At 36.0% G+C, this 18493-nt stretch overlaps 1 protein-coding gene and 1 long non-coding RNA gene across 9 annotated transcripts in view; both read right to left on the reverse strand.

The window, feature by feature from the left end:
- Nucleotides 1-8457, reverse strand: part of gucy2d (guanylate cyclase 2D, retinal) — a 38842-nt gene extending 30385 nt beyond the window's left edge. For 2 of the 8 annotated variants that reach the window (XM_073949738.1, XM_073949737.1), the window contains exon 1: nt 20-69. Coding sequence is in view for 6 of the 8 variants with exons in the window: in XM_073949735.1 (XP_073805836.1) it covers nt 913-1711 (799 nt within the window). In the remaining 2 variants the exon portion in view is untranslated. Of the gene's footprint in view, nt 1-19; nt 70-912; nt 1942-1987; nt 2471-7413 lie in introns of those variants that run through there. The other 6 variants (XM_073949735.1, XM_073949733.1, XM_005165261.5 and 3 more) reach the window with 6 other exon arrangements.
- A 5612-nt stretch (nt 8458-14069) lies between these two features.
- LOC141385564 (uncharacterized) lies at nt 14070-17723 on the reverse strand. Its single transcript, XR_012406183.1, has 3 exons — nt 17664-17723; nt 17333-17387; nt 14070-15477 (listed from the first exon to the last, which is right to left on the reverse strand). It is a non-coding gene; the product is annotated as an uncharacterized lncRNA (long non-coding RNA).
- Nucleotides 17724-18493: the final 770 nt, after the last annotated feature.

Raw genomic sequence — 18493 nt, forward strand, 5'->3', positions numbered from 1 at the left:
ATCTTGCGACCAAACCTACCAAACGTCCAGAATATTTCCGTTGAACGAGTTCCTTTGTTGTTTGTGAGTACAAAAACTGACTGAAAGATGGCCAATCAATCGAAATAAAGTAGGCGGGGTTTGCGGCTCACACAGACAAACAGTTCGCGACCAAAATGGAAGACGGTGAGGTAAGACTGAAGTAACGAAGCACTGAAGAAATGTTAACTGTTTTAGGATATAAATATAAAATATATATTAATGTATATTGTTAAATATTATTTGCAAATGAGGCAGAATACTTCCTTCACCCTCAACCAAATGTTTAGGAGAAATGTTTAATGTGGTCATGTGATAAACATTTCCTGCGTGTAATCAAACTATTTCATAACTAACAATTGGCAATTTAATCATAAATTAATGTTAAAATAGCCGTCATAACATCATTTATCTATATGTGGCTCTTTTTTAAATCTCGGAAGCTATATAATAATAATTAAAAACAGTAAAAACAGTAAATATGGTGGAAGCATTGTTTTTGTTTGCATCCATCAAAATGGTGTGTGTATGCCATGTTCAAAAATATCAACACACCACATAATTAACAGTTGAATCAAACTAAAACTGACAATATGAAGCCACATTAAGTAAAATGATTCTTTTAAGCCATAAACTGTTCAATGTACCATCATGTAAAAACCTTTAGGTAGCTAAATTAAATTTAACGTAAAGGATAAATGTGGTAAAAAATGTTTGACATCTGGCATTTAATATCTAAATCTGAAAATCTGTATATTTTCAGCACAACAAAATATTGAAGTGATTAGCAACACTTTGGAAGCACTGACCATTCAATAGTGATTTTGTTCTCAGAGCATTTTAAAAACCTATTTACGTTTCTAAGCACAAATAAACAGATCTCAGAGAACTCACCCCTTACTCGATCTGTGTCCCGTATTGCCTGTAGGGCTTGCCGTGGCCCCTCTTTGTCCTGTTCCATCGTAACAACCTTACCAACGGGCAAGCCAAGAGCACGCAGGGATGCTGCAAGCTCATGCCCAGTTGCCTCCCACATGTCGCCCTCAGCAGTTACAATCCCAACATGTGCCCAACGGAAGAACCGCAGCACAGAGAAAAGCACCCGGGAGGACAACGGCAGCGGCCGCAGAAAGGTGGGATACATCTCTTCATCCATCTCAGCCTTCAGGCAACCCCAGGATAGGATGCCTTTGTTCCAGTTCTTTGCCAGCAGTGTGGCAGCCGTGCAGTAGCCAGGGTTTGCCGGTCCTAGAAAAGCCGAACCGTAACCCTCCAGCTCGGCAAAGCGTGCCAGGCCTCTGGAGCTGGAGCAATCCTCGTTAATGACTGTGTAATCATACCAGTAGCCTTTATTGAGTTCGGGGTCTTTGTTGATGCGGCTCATGGCTAATCGGGCAGCCAGATCTGGCAGGGCTTTAGAGTACATGGGGTCACATGCCCACGGTCCTACAATGGCAATTTTGAAGGTGGTGCCCCAGGCTTCACAGGGAAAGTATGAAAGCATGACTAGAGGAAGGAGAAAGCAGTTTCCCCACCAGCTGTGGCTGCGTAGCACTGGGGACGAGGACACTGGGCTCGCTGGGGTTTCAGATTTTTGCGATGAGGATTGTTTCCGTCGTCTCTTTCCAGCAGAAGACTGTGTTTGCCATCGAGGGTGGTGGGACTGGCAGAGAAAGCTTGTGTGGTCATTCATTTTATCTTTGTTTTATTGTTGAATATCAGAGACGAAGAGAGAACAGGTGGCACTGAGAGATGTTGTGTGTTTGGTGAGTGTTTTGTCAGTGTGAAGGCTGAAATACTTAGCTCTCGGTTTGGGTTCTACCCACTGAGGGGCACTAGCCCAAAACTATTGCACAATAACCAGCCATCACTGTCTGTTATAGAAATGTGTGTGTGTGTGTGTGTGTGTGTGTGTGTGTGTGTGTGTGTGTGTGTGTGTGTGTGTGTGTGTGTGTGTGTGTGTGTGTATGTGCGTGTGTGTTGTGTGTGAGAAAAGCGACATGTAAGAGTTTGGAGAAAGAGAAGGAAATAGAAAGGGACAAAAACAGGAAAGAAAAAAGAAGGTTAGTAAGAATATAGGAGCATAAAATATGTAAAGCATAAATGTTTAGATGATTAGTCCTGCTCCTGGAAATCTACTGTCCTGAAGAATTTAGCTCCAGCTCCAATTAAACACTCCTGAGCCAGCTACTCAAGGTCTCACAGCTGTGTTTAGCAGGGTTTCTGCCGGTTTCACTAAGTTAAATTGAATTCTTTTAAGGCATTTTTAAGACCATCATGAATAACATTTTGGAATTATACAGGGCTGAATGCTGAGCATTTTTTTTTAATATCCCAGTTGGAAAAGTTTTTTAACTTGATCTATCAAAAAGGATTTTAATTGAATACTTTTTAATAATAAAAAGTTAGGTCAGCATCCTAAATAAATGAAGCACTTTTAAACAAATGTTACTGTAAGCAAAGTATTTGAAATTCTATTTTTAAATAAGAAGTAAAAAACTTTATTGAGATGGATTGTTGGTGATTGTAAGAGTGTTAATGGCCAGGGGTGTGTTTCTCAAACAACGACATAACTTGCGGCTGAACTATCATAGTACGATGCATCGGTTGGGAAAAGAACGATGTAATGACGAGTGTCTCCCAAAACCTTAGTTTCTCTGTCGCAGATCTATCGTTTTAACCATGTTAGTTATAATGTAAAACGTTCGTAGTGATGCTCTAAACATGGCGGAGTAACTAGTTCTTTAGAGAAAATTCCCATAATTTTTTTGTGGAAATTATATTTACACACACTCACATTTAAAAAAAAATCTAATATTACTTTTGCACTCGTGTTTCATATTAATTGAAATATATCTGAATGACACATATAGGCCCTATATATGTTTCCTTTACATCTATTATTGAGAATATGCCATATAAAATCACTAAGCTAACACATATTCTAATCTCAAATATGAATCATATAAATCGGTAATGGTTGTAGGCCTAATTTACAGTTGGCTATTTATTAAGAAATGAAAAAAAATCCCACTTAATAATAGTAATAATAATTATTATTATTATTATTATTATTAAGTAAGATATTGTTTGTTTATTTATTTTTTATTTTATTTTTTTGAAAAATCTACTTTTACAATTTGATACTTTCAAACCACTGCAGAACTCTTCGGCAGAAAACAGGCCCATGTCATATAGGCCTACATATACATTTCTTAATAAATAACCTACTATAAATTAAAACTATTAACAAATCCTATATATTTTTGTTTTCACAAGCTTTGGAGACATATCGTAAATTCCGCTTTTAAATAATAGGGCACCTACAGCTTTCATCATAAGCCATGGCTGTGATAAAAATGGCATAAATGGCCACTACGAATGGAACGCAATTGTCAAAGATCTCTCAAACTGAACTGTAAAAATGCTTTGAAAGCAAATTACACGTAAGAGAGATGTCCTTTAAAATGTTAGAATAATCTAAATGAACAGGGCATAGGGGAATAACAGGGAATAGAACACAGCCAGGAACTATGATTGACTCAAGAGATGTAGTTGCAAATATGCAAGTTTGAAATGCAGTTTGCAAGTGTTCGTTGGAACAATGGATTTGGGAAACGTGAAATCAATGAACTATGTTTGTAATGGCGACCTGAATTGGCTTACGATGGTTTTCGGAAATGCACCCCTGATTGGGTAGCTATACATAAACAAGGAAAATAAAGACCTGATAAAAAAAAAAAATAAAAAAAAAAGATTATGACCTACAACACAAAATTTCAGTAGATTTAAGACTTTTTAAGGCCTAAAATTTAGCTTTTGAGATTTGAGACTTTTTAAGACCCTGGTTCAGACAAGCTGGAGCTCAACTCTACAGGACAGTCACCCTCCAGGACTGAGTTTGGGCACCCCTGGTTAAAAAATAACAGCACAAAGCACATCACAGTTCTGTTCTTTTTACTACACTGTAGTTTACTGCATTTATGTGTAACAGTGGCATAAACATCAGCATGAGTTTTAAATAACTCAGTATGGTTGGTGCCAAAAACAAATATTCACTATGGTTCCAAAGTTTTGGGTAATTCTGTTTATTTTTTGTGTATGTGCCTACTTAAAATTGTTTCAATATTTTCATCTAATTTGTATATTGTTTTTATTATAGTTTGACTAATTGGAAGTATTTCCTCCTGATATAATGTCTTCATTTTTTTGAGGTTATGCTCAGGATCATAAAAAATAAATCAAAAAAATTTTTTGTTTGTTTTTTCGTGAGATTGTATACTCAAAAAAGGTAGAACTTCTATGCAAAAAGTGTTATGACCAAATATTTTGCGTTCACAACTTTGTGACATAAATCTTTATTTGAATCTATTTGCCACTACATCTTATTTTTTATATATCTGAGGCAGAAATTGTAGTGCAGCCTGAATGACCTCTTTAGCACACAATAAATATATTTAAGGTTTGGTTTTTGTTTCTTTTAATAGAAATAAATCTATCTAATCTTTTTTTAGAGAGGCAATCTGAGATTAAAAGCTGTTTGGTTGGCAAATAAGAGTTTGGGGATGACAAAAGTGACCCTAAGGTATTGTCCTTTCCACTATGATCTTTCAGACTTGATCTCTGACAGCACATCCTCACCTGACTCATGTGCCATCTGTGTTTAAAGGTGGAGGTGAGGTGAAGTGTCACACGATTTACACCAGGCAGCTTGCCTATTCCTTCTCTCTCTCTCTCTCTCTCTCTCTCTCTCTCTCTCTCTCTCTCTCTCTATTGCTCAGCAAGCAGCAAGCAGATTACAATTAAAGAGCTCTGCCTTCTTTGGCCCTGGCTATGGTATCTGCCAAATAACGTGAGGCTTAATCAATCTTAATCTTAATCAACCTTATCTCTTTACACCATCATCACTGGATATCTGTTGACCTGTCAGAAGTCTTGTCTTCTTTGACTTTGCTTTATTCTCCAAACGTCTATAAATTGTTCCCCCCTGCTTGCTTCTCGTGTCTTCACCGTCTGGCTTACTTTCTTTCTTTGAACCTTTAGCCAGGACTAAAATAACTCTACAGTGGATTACAGTGGATTGCACGAGACCTTACTGTCAGACTCACACCACTCCTGTGTTTGACGGATTTACTGTCATTACTCCTCACTCCGTTTTACATTAATTTGGTCAACTTTATGGTCTTAACAGCAACAGTGGTTTCAATAGCTATAGGAGTTTCACATTGTTTGGGCTATTAACAGTATTCCCCAGTATATTTTTTGTAGTTACTTTATCAATGATAATATCTATTTATTATGGCATGATTTTGTCAGCAACTGTACACAACTCAAACAGTTTTCAAATCTTTACATTTGTTATTTGTTATAAAAGATTGAATATTCACTATAAAAGAACACAGAAAGATTATTTCATGGTAGATGTTTTTTATTTAATTTATGGATTATTCGTTGGACTTTAAAGCAGAACTTAAATTTACAATGCAGGGGAAATACCGGTGATAAAATTATTAAGAAAATAGTCATATCAACGTAGTATTGGCCTGTAACCTTTAAGGCTTTTTTGGAGTGTAAGTTCTGCTGTTGGTTGCAGGGGATATCTGGTTATATAAATGCATTAATGTGATTAATCATAGCTTATCAAAAGCTACTTAAAGTTACCCAAATTAATCACCTGGCAGAAAATATCCTAACTCTCTGAACTAGGGTCAAAATTGTTTTCTTTTTGCTTGATATTAAGCTGCACATAGGAATAATAGAATTGTAATCTTAACATTGAATTCTCTGAGCTGAAAATTTTGATTAGCTGTGTATATTGATAAACTTCCTTTCTTGTTTACAGGTAATGGTGTTTGACATCCACAAGTTTTGGGAAGGCTGTTTTTGGCAAATTTGGAGTCCTCAAAGGAGGGTCAAACCCAAGGCTGAGCTTCACTTTTGAGTCAGTGGAGGACAACTAAGAGAACTAGAGGAGGAGACATAGAGGTGAGGGATGCTGAACAAACTGAATCATAATGATGACTGACAGGACTGAGTGGTTAGGCTCCTGTTAAAGCCAAGTTTGAAACCTCATGTAAAGTTTTACCTTTAAAACATAAATGTGAACAAACACATCTATTTGTAAAAGAGAACAGTGTTTCTTTATCCTTAAAACACCATTTTTGATCGTTAGTGGATGCTAGCTGAGTTAGTAGCCAACATTCTTAGCACCGTGACAGGACAAGACATACTTTTCAATAAATAGTAAAATTATAATTTTTTAAAGTATATTATTATTCATTCATTAATCTGGGGTTGCCACAGCGGAATGAACCGCCAACCTATCCAGCATATGTTTTACTCAGCCGCAACCCAGTACTGAGAAACATCCATACACACTCATTTACATCACATACATACATACACTACGGTCAATTTAGTTAATTCAGTTCACCTATACCGCATGTATTTGGACTATGGGAAAAAACAGAGCACCCAGAGGAAACCCAAGCCAACAGGGAGAGAACATACACAGAAATGCCAACTGAGCCAACCAGAACTTGAACCAGCAATCTTGCTGTGAGGTGACAGTGCTAACCACTGAGCCTCCCAGTATAATTCATTCATTTTCTTTTTGGCTTAGTCCCTTTAAAAATCTAAGGCCGCCACAGAGGAATGAACTGCCAACTTATCCAACATATGTTTTTACGCAGCGGATGCACTTCCAGCTGCAACCCATCACTGGGAAACATCCATACACTCTCATTCACACACATACACAATTAAGCCTACCCAATTCACATGTACAACAGGGCTTGGACTTTGGACTTGTGGGGGCAACCGGAGCACCTGGAGGAAACCCACGCAAAAACGGGGAGAACATGCAAACTCCACACAGAAACGCCAACTGACCCAGCCAAGGCTCAAACCAGCGACCTTCTAGCTGTGAGGTGAACATGCTACCCACTGCGCCACCATGCTGCCCTCTTAGAATAATGGTATAATAATAATAATATTATAACATGGTAATACTGTACAATAAGATTTCACTTGTTAACATTAAATAACACCATTGCCAAAATGAACTAACAAGAAGCAATGTATTTTGACTATTAACAAAATGTCATATATGCTGTAGAATAACTTATGCTTAATGTAAAGATTTACATATTTGTGAAGTTATACAGTAAACAATGCATATACTAAAGTAACATTAATAAACACATTAAAGTAATTTTAAAGAGTTTTTCTCATCTCCTATTACCTAAGGACTCAACCTAAGATTACTGAGGATCCCTCAAGGAAGTCCTAATCCAATTATCCTCAGGGGCTAGCTACTCAAGCAAATGTATTACGGAAAATTACTGTTACTTTCAAAAAAGTTTTGTTTAATAGAGAAGCAAGAGATCGGCTAACCTGCCAAGCGTGGCTAATTAAGAGCCATGATGAGTTCTGCCTCCATTGAACAGACAGAAAGTCTGGGAGGAACCAGACGGACACCAGAACTGCACTCCCACAGAAGAAATAGCAGAAAGAAATAACAAAATCCAAATCAAAAATGGAAAAGTCCAAATATCACGTAGAGAAAAGACAGATATTCCATTAAAAACCTGATGGAAAGGTAGATAAGCCTTTGGACAGAATAGTACAAATATTAGAGCCGTAAAAATCCTTTTTCCTTTTTATGGTGGAGAGTTCTTCTTGGTGTGGTGTCCCTGGAGGTTGGAGGCCCGAGTCCTGCCCCACTTTGAAGAGTCTATTGGGGAAAGCCAGGGGAGCAAGAGCCTCTCAGTGTCCTGGGTCTTACAGGGAAAAGGCAGATTTACACACACAGAGAAAGAGAGAGAGAGCAAGAGCCAAGGAACAAGCGAAGGCTAAAGGAGGGGCAGGCTGGGAATCAGAGTGGTGACTTCTTAACCCTCCTTAGCATATAATCCACACATACATGGCAAAAGGTATTTTGGGTTCTTTGATTTATAACATTATGGTCGTCTAACATGCAGGATTGGCAGTTTGAAGTAGAATGAAACAATCACCACTATATAATAAAACTTCAATACATAATATTAAGGATTTGATAAAGTTACTGTAAGTTAGAGCAAAAGCCTGCATGGGTAGCCAAAAAAAGCTCTTCTATTAGTTCTTCTTCTGTTGAAATGTTTAAGATCTATAGTGCAAAAACTTTCCTCAAATCTGGGGGGTTTAAACTGGTGCCTACAAGAGTGCTAGGTTGTCTGTGGAAAAATGTATATAACAAAGGATAAATTAGTATACTATTATTTAAAATCGTTATTATGATTATATGAAAAACTCCAGAGGTTTGAAGATGATGGTGTTAAACTATAAGTGTAATGCATCCTCGTGACAAATTTAAAAATCCTGTGTCAGTGTATCCCTCTTACTTTTCCTGCTCCTCCCTCCCGTCCTCTGGATCTTTCTTGAGTTTATAAGCTTGACTATGAGTGTACAACAGGTGAAAGGAGATTTGAGTTCCCAGGAAGCCCTAAGCCATGATACCTTTGTTCATCATGACATTGTGTCCTATACCAAAACCCATTACTCTTTTCTTAGAGTTGCACTTTTATTACAGGCTCATATTTGTGGGTCAGACTTACACAACTTAAAGGCCTTCCTAAGAAAACTTAGATAAAAGGATGCAAGGTCACCAGGCTGTGATTATGAGAAGCTGTTAGTGGATGTAGGAAACTTGACAGAAGAGAGAAGGAGCTGTGAGGGATCATACAGTGCTTGTGAAGTGGTAAAATCTTCTAGGTCAGAGACTGTGAAGATTAAATCCCAACTAAATCCTTGAAGAGTCCTCCAGGACTGAAGCACTGTGCTTGGGCTGTAATTCAAATATAATTTATTTTAATTCATTTAAATGGTACAAGTAAAAATCTAATGCTGACGATACACAGGGCAACTTTTTGAGCAATGTTGCTAGGCAATATTGCAGAGTGATGTTGCTTTACTACTATACTATTGAGAATAGACAACATTTTACTTTGATTCGGTTTTTCCTAATAACTTGCCGTGTCTCACTTGGTTGACCATTGATGGCATCATTGCCAAAAGCTGAAGGAACATTGCTCAAGGGTTGCCCAGTGTATCATCAGCGTTAGATTTGACAATTAACTACAAACCAATGGCTCAGCCAATGAGTCTCAAGTACAAGACGTCACACAATGACAGATTACAATGAAAGGTGATGGTTCTTTACAATAAGTGTAAAATCCTGGTGAAAAACAGGCCGATTGAAACAAAACACAGAGTCCACAATAATTGATATGGTTTTATTATATGTTTGCCCACAGCAGTGTTTGATTAACCACTTATTTTTAGTAAAATTACAACAATGATATATATTTTTCACCCTTATTTTCAAAGTATAATACAGCTTATTTTATTTTCTACGTATGTGGGACTCCTATTTTGAAAGCTGGACAAGCTTTAAGAAACAAAAGCATACAGGCAGTCTTGTATTGCCACAGAGCATATTACTTTAATTGTTTATAGCTCATCAGAACACACAATTTGGGAAAGATACTGTAGATTATAAGGTTATTCAGTGCCACCCCAAATAGATATTAGGTCTGATTAACTGTATCTTAAGGGTTTGACTGTGAGGCTGAAATTTTTTATTTGTTATCATACATGTTAAACCCACAAAAAAAAAAAACTGACATATGATAGTTTTTATTATTTTTTAAATGGTTATTTCAGAGTACATCATTCTGTGTGAGCATCAGTGACATGAGCTGAGACCAGAGTTCATTAATATTAATGACCCTTTCAAATAAGGGGATAAAATTAGCATTCATGACACCTTTTATGTAGAGAGAACAATTTAAACACAGATGCATTATTTGGTAACTTCAAAGGTCAAAGTTAGGGTTGTGGTATAGTGCACAATGTTAAAAACAATAATCAAAATCTGACATAATTCCTTATATATAATGAGACAAATTTTCCATAAAGAAATTGCAACATTGTCAATATCCATTCATTCATTTTCCTTTGGCTCAGTCCTTTTATTCCTCAGGGGTTGCCACAGCAGAATGAACTTATCCAGCATATGTTTTACGTAGTGGATGTCCTACCAGCTGCAACCTAGTACTGGGAAACACAGATATATTCTCACATTCACACATTACGGCCAGTTCATCCAGTTCATTATAGTGCATGTTTGGACTGTGGGGGAAACCGGAGCACCTGAAGGAAACCCACACAGGGAGAACATTAATTATGTTAACATGCACTCAGCAGTCAACATGTTTTTATGTAACTTACGTAAACCTATTAAAATATATTTATCATGTTAATTCATTTTACATAAATAAATTGAATAAATTAATTCCTTTTTAAGTTACAGCATACAAAATGTACAAGATTGTATGCGCATACATACACTCCCAGTCAAAAGTTCGACATTAAGGCCCAATCCCAATTCTATTTTTGTACCACTACCCCTTTCCCTTGGCCCCAGAAACAGAGTGTGAAGGGGAAGGGATTTAAAATTTACCCCATGAAATGGGACACCACTACAGCACCTGCACACGTCGTCATGTCATCGATCTCTTTCGACTTGTTTGCCTACAAAGTGACTTCTGGCCTTGCTCCTTCTTATCTGCTCTCACTTCTGCAGATCTATGTGCCCTCCAGAAACTTGCGTTCTGTGAATGAACGTCGCCTCGTGGTTCCATCCCAAAGAGGGAAGAAATCACTTTCGCGAACGCTCACGCTCAATCTGCCCAGATGGTGGAATGAACTCCCTAACTGCATCAGAACAGCAGAGTCACTCGCTACTTTCAAGAAACTACTAAAAACCCAACTATTTACTCTCCACTACACTTCCTAATCTGCAATTGCCTCTCTGAATATCACACTAACTGTACAAAAAAAAAAAAAAAAACTAATACTACTAATACTTCCCTTCTTAGACTTTACAGACCTGAAACTTGCCTTTAGTACTTATTCATTGTTGCTCTTAGTTGTGTAAATTGCTTCCTTGTCCTCATTTGTAAGTCGCTTTGGATAAAAGCGTCTGCTAAATGACTAAATGTAAATGTAAAATCTCTTACTTCATATGAGATCAGACGATCGTGACTGCTGTAGTGATTCCAGTTGTGTTATTTTTTTGGTATTAATCTTCAGGAAATCACTGAAGGTAACGATATCATGTTATCATATAACGATATAAGGTGGAATTAAGATTGTAACTTAACTGTATAAGTTTGTAATGACAAAAAATACTAATTTGTGGATCTCCTTACATCCGGGTGCAGTGTGGTCCTGAAAAATCTACCTCATACCCTTAGCCCTACACCTTCAAGCTAAAGAGAATCGGGACGGGGAAGGGCTAAGGGGTAGAATTGGGATTGGGCCTAAGATATGTTATTGTTACAGTTCTACTTAATTTTTATTATTTTTAAAATGTTAAAAGTAAATGATTAGTGTGTCATAACACCTAAAAAAAACATAGTTCTAAGTAGTAAGTTAACCATTTTAAGTGCTACATAGAACCTATAAAGAACCTGTAATGGTTCTCAATCTCCAGCAGTTATTTGATGTGGCCGATTCATATTAATTAGAGGATTTTAAAAAACTTCACATTTTGACCAAAAATGCCTAATGAGCCTGTTTAAAAAGAGTAGCTACAGTTTTATCTTACTGTCATCCTATAACCCCATTTATAACCAATGCCTAATTTAAAATATTAATATGACACAGCACCACAAGTGTCTTGATCAAGGTCACAATGGTGTCAAGAACTGAATGGATCATGAACACATTCTGGCTTGCAGTAAGGCATGAACATCTCCCACCTATCAATTTTAACATGATGTTCACTGTGTGTGTGTGTGTGTGTGTGTGTGTGTGTGTGTGTGTGTGTGTGTGTGTGTGTGTGTGTGTGTGTTTGTGTGTGTGTGTGTGTGTGTGTGTGTGTGTGTGTGTGTGTGTGTGTGTGTGTGTGTGTGTGTGTGTGTGTGTGTGTGTGTGTGTGTGTGTGTGTGTGTGTGTGTGTGTGTGTGTGTGTCACGCGAGCTCATGATTGATAGAAGTCCATTTTAAGTTAATCAGATTAGTCAGATTGGGTTGTGCTGTACTGAGCTTCAACTGACAAGCCTCTTACCTCTGATCAGACAGAGAGAGAGAGAGGTAGGGTGGGAAGGGCAGACTGGAGGCCTCAATCAACAGAATTATTTGCATATTATAATGGGAAAACAGTGTTCATAATATAAGTTTGTGAATGCCCACATACTCCATAATAATATCTGATAATTGTGTAGGCCTATACTGTATTTGTGTAAAAATGCAGTATTCTTTTGTCTCCAGAATGTGTTTGTAAAGTTACAGCTCAAAACACCCATCAGATTATTTATTATAGCTTTCAGAATATTGAATTTTCTTCTCTGAACAAAATTTAGCTGTTTTTATTGCCTGTGCCTTTATTGCTCGTTCTCACCGCCCACCGTTCCCACATGCCTGTCAGAATGTACCTCAATCTCCGGCTGTGTGGGTCAGATAAACAGCACAGTGACAGACATGAAGGAAGCAGATCTCATGTAGTGTTACTGAGAAATTCTACATTAAAAAACTTTCCCAATGACTATTTGATGTGTTTGTTGTGGAGTTAGTTCAAGCCTTTTGATGAGTCACATACAATGTCGTTACAAAGTTCACGCACACACACACACAAACACACTTGATTCATTACAAACATGCACTGTTTTAAAAACATTTAAAACTTGTAAAACCGATTCTTGATCACATTTGATGATGATTGATGATGACAGAGAGCTGAATAGATCTGTTAACCCCAGTTGCTTTTGCTTTCGTCCTGTTCTGTTGGTATGATTATACACTTTACTACGGAGACATATTAATACGCGGCCGCCAATAAATTTGGTGGGCATGGACTCCTACAGTACGTCACGTTGCAGTGGGCCTCAAAATGGGAGGTCATTTGGATCCTATTTTAACTAATATTATATTAACTATTACTATTTTTATGACAGTGGACACACTTTACCTACAGACAGATTGGTCCAAACAGTTCCCAAAAGATGATTTTCATCATAGGTGCCCTTGTACACCAGTTCTGCCTTTCATATTTTGCAGCATTTAAGGAATGACATCTTGAACTTTTTTATTATTCAATTATTCATCATTTAAAAATTTTAGATAGTAACACAATTTTGTATAAAACATATCACTTAGCATTTTTTTGTGAATGCTGAGACCATAGCTGTCAAACAGTTGACTTTTAATAAACTTGTATTTATGTCTGTTTCTCATGCAACATGAGGATGAGTATTTTAATTTTTGTGTGAATTATGAAACTGCATTTGTGTGGCAAGTTGAAGTCAAGAGAGGTTGTGCTAATCCTTTTCACACATAAGATGCATTTTGGGTTGATTGGATCATACGCAGGCTAGGGAGACATGCTCCTGTTTACATCCAGTGTTTTAATTTGAATTCTTTTTAGACTTTTGCCTACTTTCTAGGTTTCTTTAAAGGAAGAGTTTATGGATGGGCCTGTTTACAGGCTATTGGTGAATGTTTGGTCCTATTTAATTGCTAACACACACAGACCAATCACAAGGGGATTTACAAAAGCACATATTAATACTAAGCACTCAAAATAGTGATGGAGCCAACAAAACATGATTCTCCAGATTTTTATTTTATGAAGAATTGTTTAAACCTCTAAAAACACAATTTGCTATATTAGACACCAGTGACTACAGTAACATGAGAGGATAGAAGAAGGCTGAGAATTGTAACGAAAAAATATTTTAGATTTGTTTATAATTTCGAGCTCAACAATGAAACTATAATTTATAGATAATTTATCAGTTCCTCTGAAACTAAATAGGCTTGATGACTGATCTGGCAAACTGCTCAAGATGACAATATTATCATCTTTAAATTTTTTGTAAAAAAAAATTTATGTTCTCTTTAAACTGACTGATATACTATGAAACCACTCATGTTATTTATCTCTCACAATTAAAAACTAGTGACATACTTGGGTAATGAAAGCATACATAAAACCATATTACGAAGTCAAGTCTTTTTAATTGATTAAAAGGAAATATTTTAAGAAATATATTGTTTACCAATATTATGAATTAATCAGCATTTCAGATTTGGAAAAAACGAGTCCATTGTAATCAATCACTCATCATTTATTCATAAATCAGAGTTTTGCACTTTTTAAAACACATTCAAGAATTACAGCATTTACAATAACTTGTTTTACAGTAAGTTAAAGTATTCTCTTAGCATTATTATTCCCTTATAAATCACATATGATATAATTATCAAGTTTTGGGATGAGTTTTAGTGTTATGTCATTTATCAGTTTTTATTAGAGCTGTACAATATACTGTTTCAGCATGGATAATGTGTGATTACAAGATGTGTGATGTAAAGTAAAGATCATAGTTGACCAGGCACCACAGTGATTTTGCCACCACCAGGCATGTGATTTTGCAACGATTAACCAAAACAGAGTGAAAGATTTATCATTCCCACGTTTTTTAGATCTGCTATACTGTGTAAAATAGAATAAAGCAGAATCCATGCACAATAAACAAAACTGTTTAAAGCTTTATTAATGATTATTATAATTTTTTTTCTATCAAGTGAGGACTATGCAGTATTATTTTTACACTGGATCATGTAATATTTGTACCTGACTACCATTTCCAAGAAAAAATAAGCACTGTTTATTTAATTTGTATCCTAGTTCTGTTCATTGTACTTATATATTTAAAGCCAATACACTCCCCTACAGAATCCCCACAATCATTAGAAAAAAAATTTTTTCCAAACAGAGCTATTAAATTGGCTATTATGTTTTATATATATATATATATATATATATATATATATATATATATATATATATATATATATTAACCCCGCAAAATTATACTAATGTCAATCTTTTTTTCCATATATTGTGCGGACCTAATCTTCATAACTTTTTTTTTCTTTCTTTCCTAACAATACAAGACTCAACTTGTTGTCTACCACTCTACATGGAGTCATGTCATGCTCATGAATTAAAAACAGTTGACGAGTAAGAAGACCACGGTCTTCAATATTACTCATCCCAAATCGCCTTATAAGGAGACAGCGAAAGCAAAACCTTGTATTACAGTGAGGGCAGATGATGTTGGGACAGCCTAACCCACTGTGAGTTAGCAGGGCCTTGCATCCTGGACAGGCCCTGAAAAATGGGCATCCGCGCACTGAGCTGAGTGAGTCACTGATTTTTTTGTCGCTGAGGAGGGCGGCACGGAGAGCACAGTCTGGCAGCATGCAGGCGTATTTGTCTGAATCATTTCGTGGCCATTCTCTTTGACAGGCCACACAGAACTGAAATACACGCCGATTACTTTTACTGCAAGACCTGCAGACCGCTCGCTGACCATCCATTGCACAATCAGACCCCTGACAGCTGGGACACTGAGAAAAGAAAAAAGAATTGTTGGGATTTGATGACACAACTAAAGTAGAATAAAGAGGGATTTCTTTTCACAGATACCATCCACTTGCTTTTGCACTTTTATAACTTTGCTAATCAAAATTGGTATCCAACTAAAGTTTATTTAAAAAATACAACTGCTATAAACAATTTTATAAACTTAATATATTCACAGATGAAATAAAAGACATTTAATGATCTCATAATATGCTAATATATTCTTCTTATGCAGTAGCTTACATGCATCAGCCATCAGAAGTTCCAAGACACCTCATTTTTCAATGCAGAAGTAAGGTGTTTATTATTAATAATTTATTTGCCACAATAAAAAAATAACAAAAAAGTACAATAACTAAAAACAAAACAGAGTGCAGCAGACAATAAAGTTGTTACAGTGAGTTTGTAAGACAATGCATTGACAGATTTTTAAAAATGCAGTATTGCAATATCAAGCTGCATAAACAGTAAAAGAGAACACAGATCACACTGAAAGCCAGACACATTAGCTACTAATTTCTCACACTCCTAAGTAAAAAAAAAAATATGTTGAATTATTTATTTTAAATCATGAAATCACTTTTTTTTAATCTGTGCTGCTCTGGGGTGCGTTTCCGAAAATCAACTAAGGTCGCAGTTTGCGTAGTTACAAACATAGTTTGTTGATTTTCCGTTTACCAAATCCGTTGTTTCAACGAACATACACAAACTGCGTCACACACCTCCTTGTATAATTTACGCTTTTAAGTAACACGTCACCTATAGCTTTCATCATGAGCACCGGGTGTGTTCAAAATGACATCATCTTTTCAAAGTGTACTGTGAAGGGAGCGCAATTGCAAACATGAAGTTTGCATGAAAATCATTCCAAGTTTAAATGTTAGAATGTTTTAAACGTAAAGCACGAATACAGTGAAGAAACATTTAAAGATTTAGCTGATGAGTACCCTGAACATCCATCACAAACAACCTAGGCAAACTGAGCAACCTAATTTGTGGTACATTATAATATTTTATAGCTATATGTAATTCTTCGATGCAGCTTTAACAACTGTACAGTATGTTCATTAGTGGTGGGCTTGTGGCAACAACAAATTAACAAGGCCTTATGGCAAAGATGAATGCACATTGTCATTTTTGGCATTACAGTTAGATCTGCACACAATGCATCATATTTCTTTTAACTCTTATAAACAGCTATGTAGCACAACGCAAAAGGTAAAAATTGATCTTTTGGAATATTGAGACGTTTAGATTTTGTCAGTAAATTATTTAGGAATATTTTCTCTTCCAATGAATGTACTCTATTGTAATTAAAACGGAAGATAGCACAAGTACTTCGTTTAATATGTTCTCAAGCATATAATAATTCAAAATAATTATTGAATTAAGCATAGCCTTGGTGTACAGTGACCCATGTTGCTTTTGTAGGCTACATCCCAATTCGAAGTGTTGCTTCATTTTCATTAACTTACAGGCTAATTCATTCAACTATATCATCATGAATAACAGCAATATATATATATACTATTCGTTCTATTAGCGCTAATGATTATTTTATTTATTTGATAATTTTCACATTCTAAATAGGCCTATAACTAAAACGATTGGCAATAATTAATCTGTCCTACAAGTTTTAACCCAGGAAGGCACTTCTAGACACTTATCTGTGGAAAACTGCGTCACAGTTAAATCAGACCCCTTGACACAGTGTGCTAAATAAAGGTTTAGATCTTAATTCGCCTCCAATAGTGTTTAGCCAGAACAAGTGCCCGAAAATAGCGTGTACAAAATGTCTGACGTCACGAGGGATAAGAGAGATTTCGACGGTGAATCTACCTTTGGAGTGCTCATGGCATAAATACTGCTGTACTACTTCCACTGATGGACAAACCTGAAAGAGAGAGAGGCACAGGATTAGAGAGGGAAAAGTAAGACAAAGGTTTTGGGAACTGTGCTGGCAGGGAAATTGAGGACACTGTTTACTGTGTCTCTACAAGTGCGCCATAAGAATAACTCAATACATTGACTTCAAAAGCCAATGTGATTCTGGCTACAAGAAAGCGTTATTTCTGCGTACAAGTGTGAAAACAAGTTGAGCATTTTAATATAGGCTACTCTTACAATCAAATATAAGATAAAATTGGCTAAATGCAAATACCCTACTTACCGAAGACTCACAGATCTCCCCTTCACGCAACGAGAAACAAAACGTCTTTGACAAAATTCCTGCTTAAGCAGATAATACAATGGTATACCAAAAAAAAAACACTGAAGGGGAATACCAAAACATTCATACACTTTTACTTTCTCTATCATATTTAACTTTCGTTTTTTTTTTTTTTTTTTTTTTTTTTTGGGGGGGGGGGGGGGGGGGGGGGGATAACACACAAACAAAACAGATACCCTGTCAATAGTAAACTACTTATTATCATAATAAAGGTCGTTTCTTTTCTAGCAATAATTTGAATACAACAGATAGCCTACTATCAAAAAAGGGCTTTGTTAGTTCGGTTGAAGTAGCGTCATCTGCTGGTCAGTGAAGGAAGGAAAAAGTAAGTTTTCCCAATATTTTTGCATTGATGATGTGCCATTGCATGGTAGGAAAGTTGCTTCAGATCTTACGTCACAGTAAAACACACACACACACACACACATATATAGTAGCCTAATCAAAACAACAAACGAACTACATACAAACACTGTGATACAAAGATTACTTTAAAATGAAAATAAAAAATATTAATATTTGTTTTATTTTATGAAGGACTATAAAAGCAATAGTTGAAAATGTAAAATCAGACGATGTTTGATTTAGTTAGAGTTCACATTAAATTAAATTAAAATAAACCATAAAATATTGAAGTGCTAATTCAAAACTAAAACATTATTCAGAGCAAGGCTGTGTATATATATATATATATATATATATATATATATATATATATATATATATATATATATATATATATATATATATACATACATACATATCCAGTT

The sequence above is a fragment of the Danio rerio genome, chromosome 5 (genome assembly GCF_049306965.1).
Source record: "Danio rerio strain Tuebingen ecotype United States chromosome 5, GRCz12tu, whole genome shotgun sequence".
Classification (NCBI taxonomy): domain Eukaryota; kingdom Metazoa; phylum Chordata; class Actinopteri; order Cypriniformes; family Danionidae; genus Danio; species Danio rerio.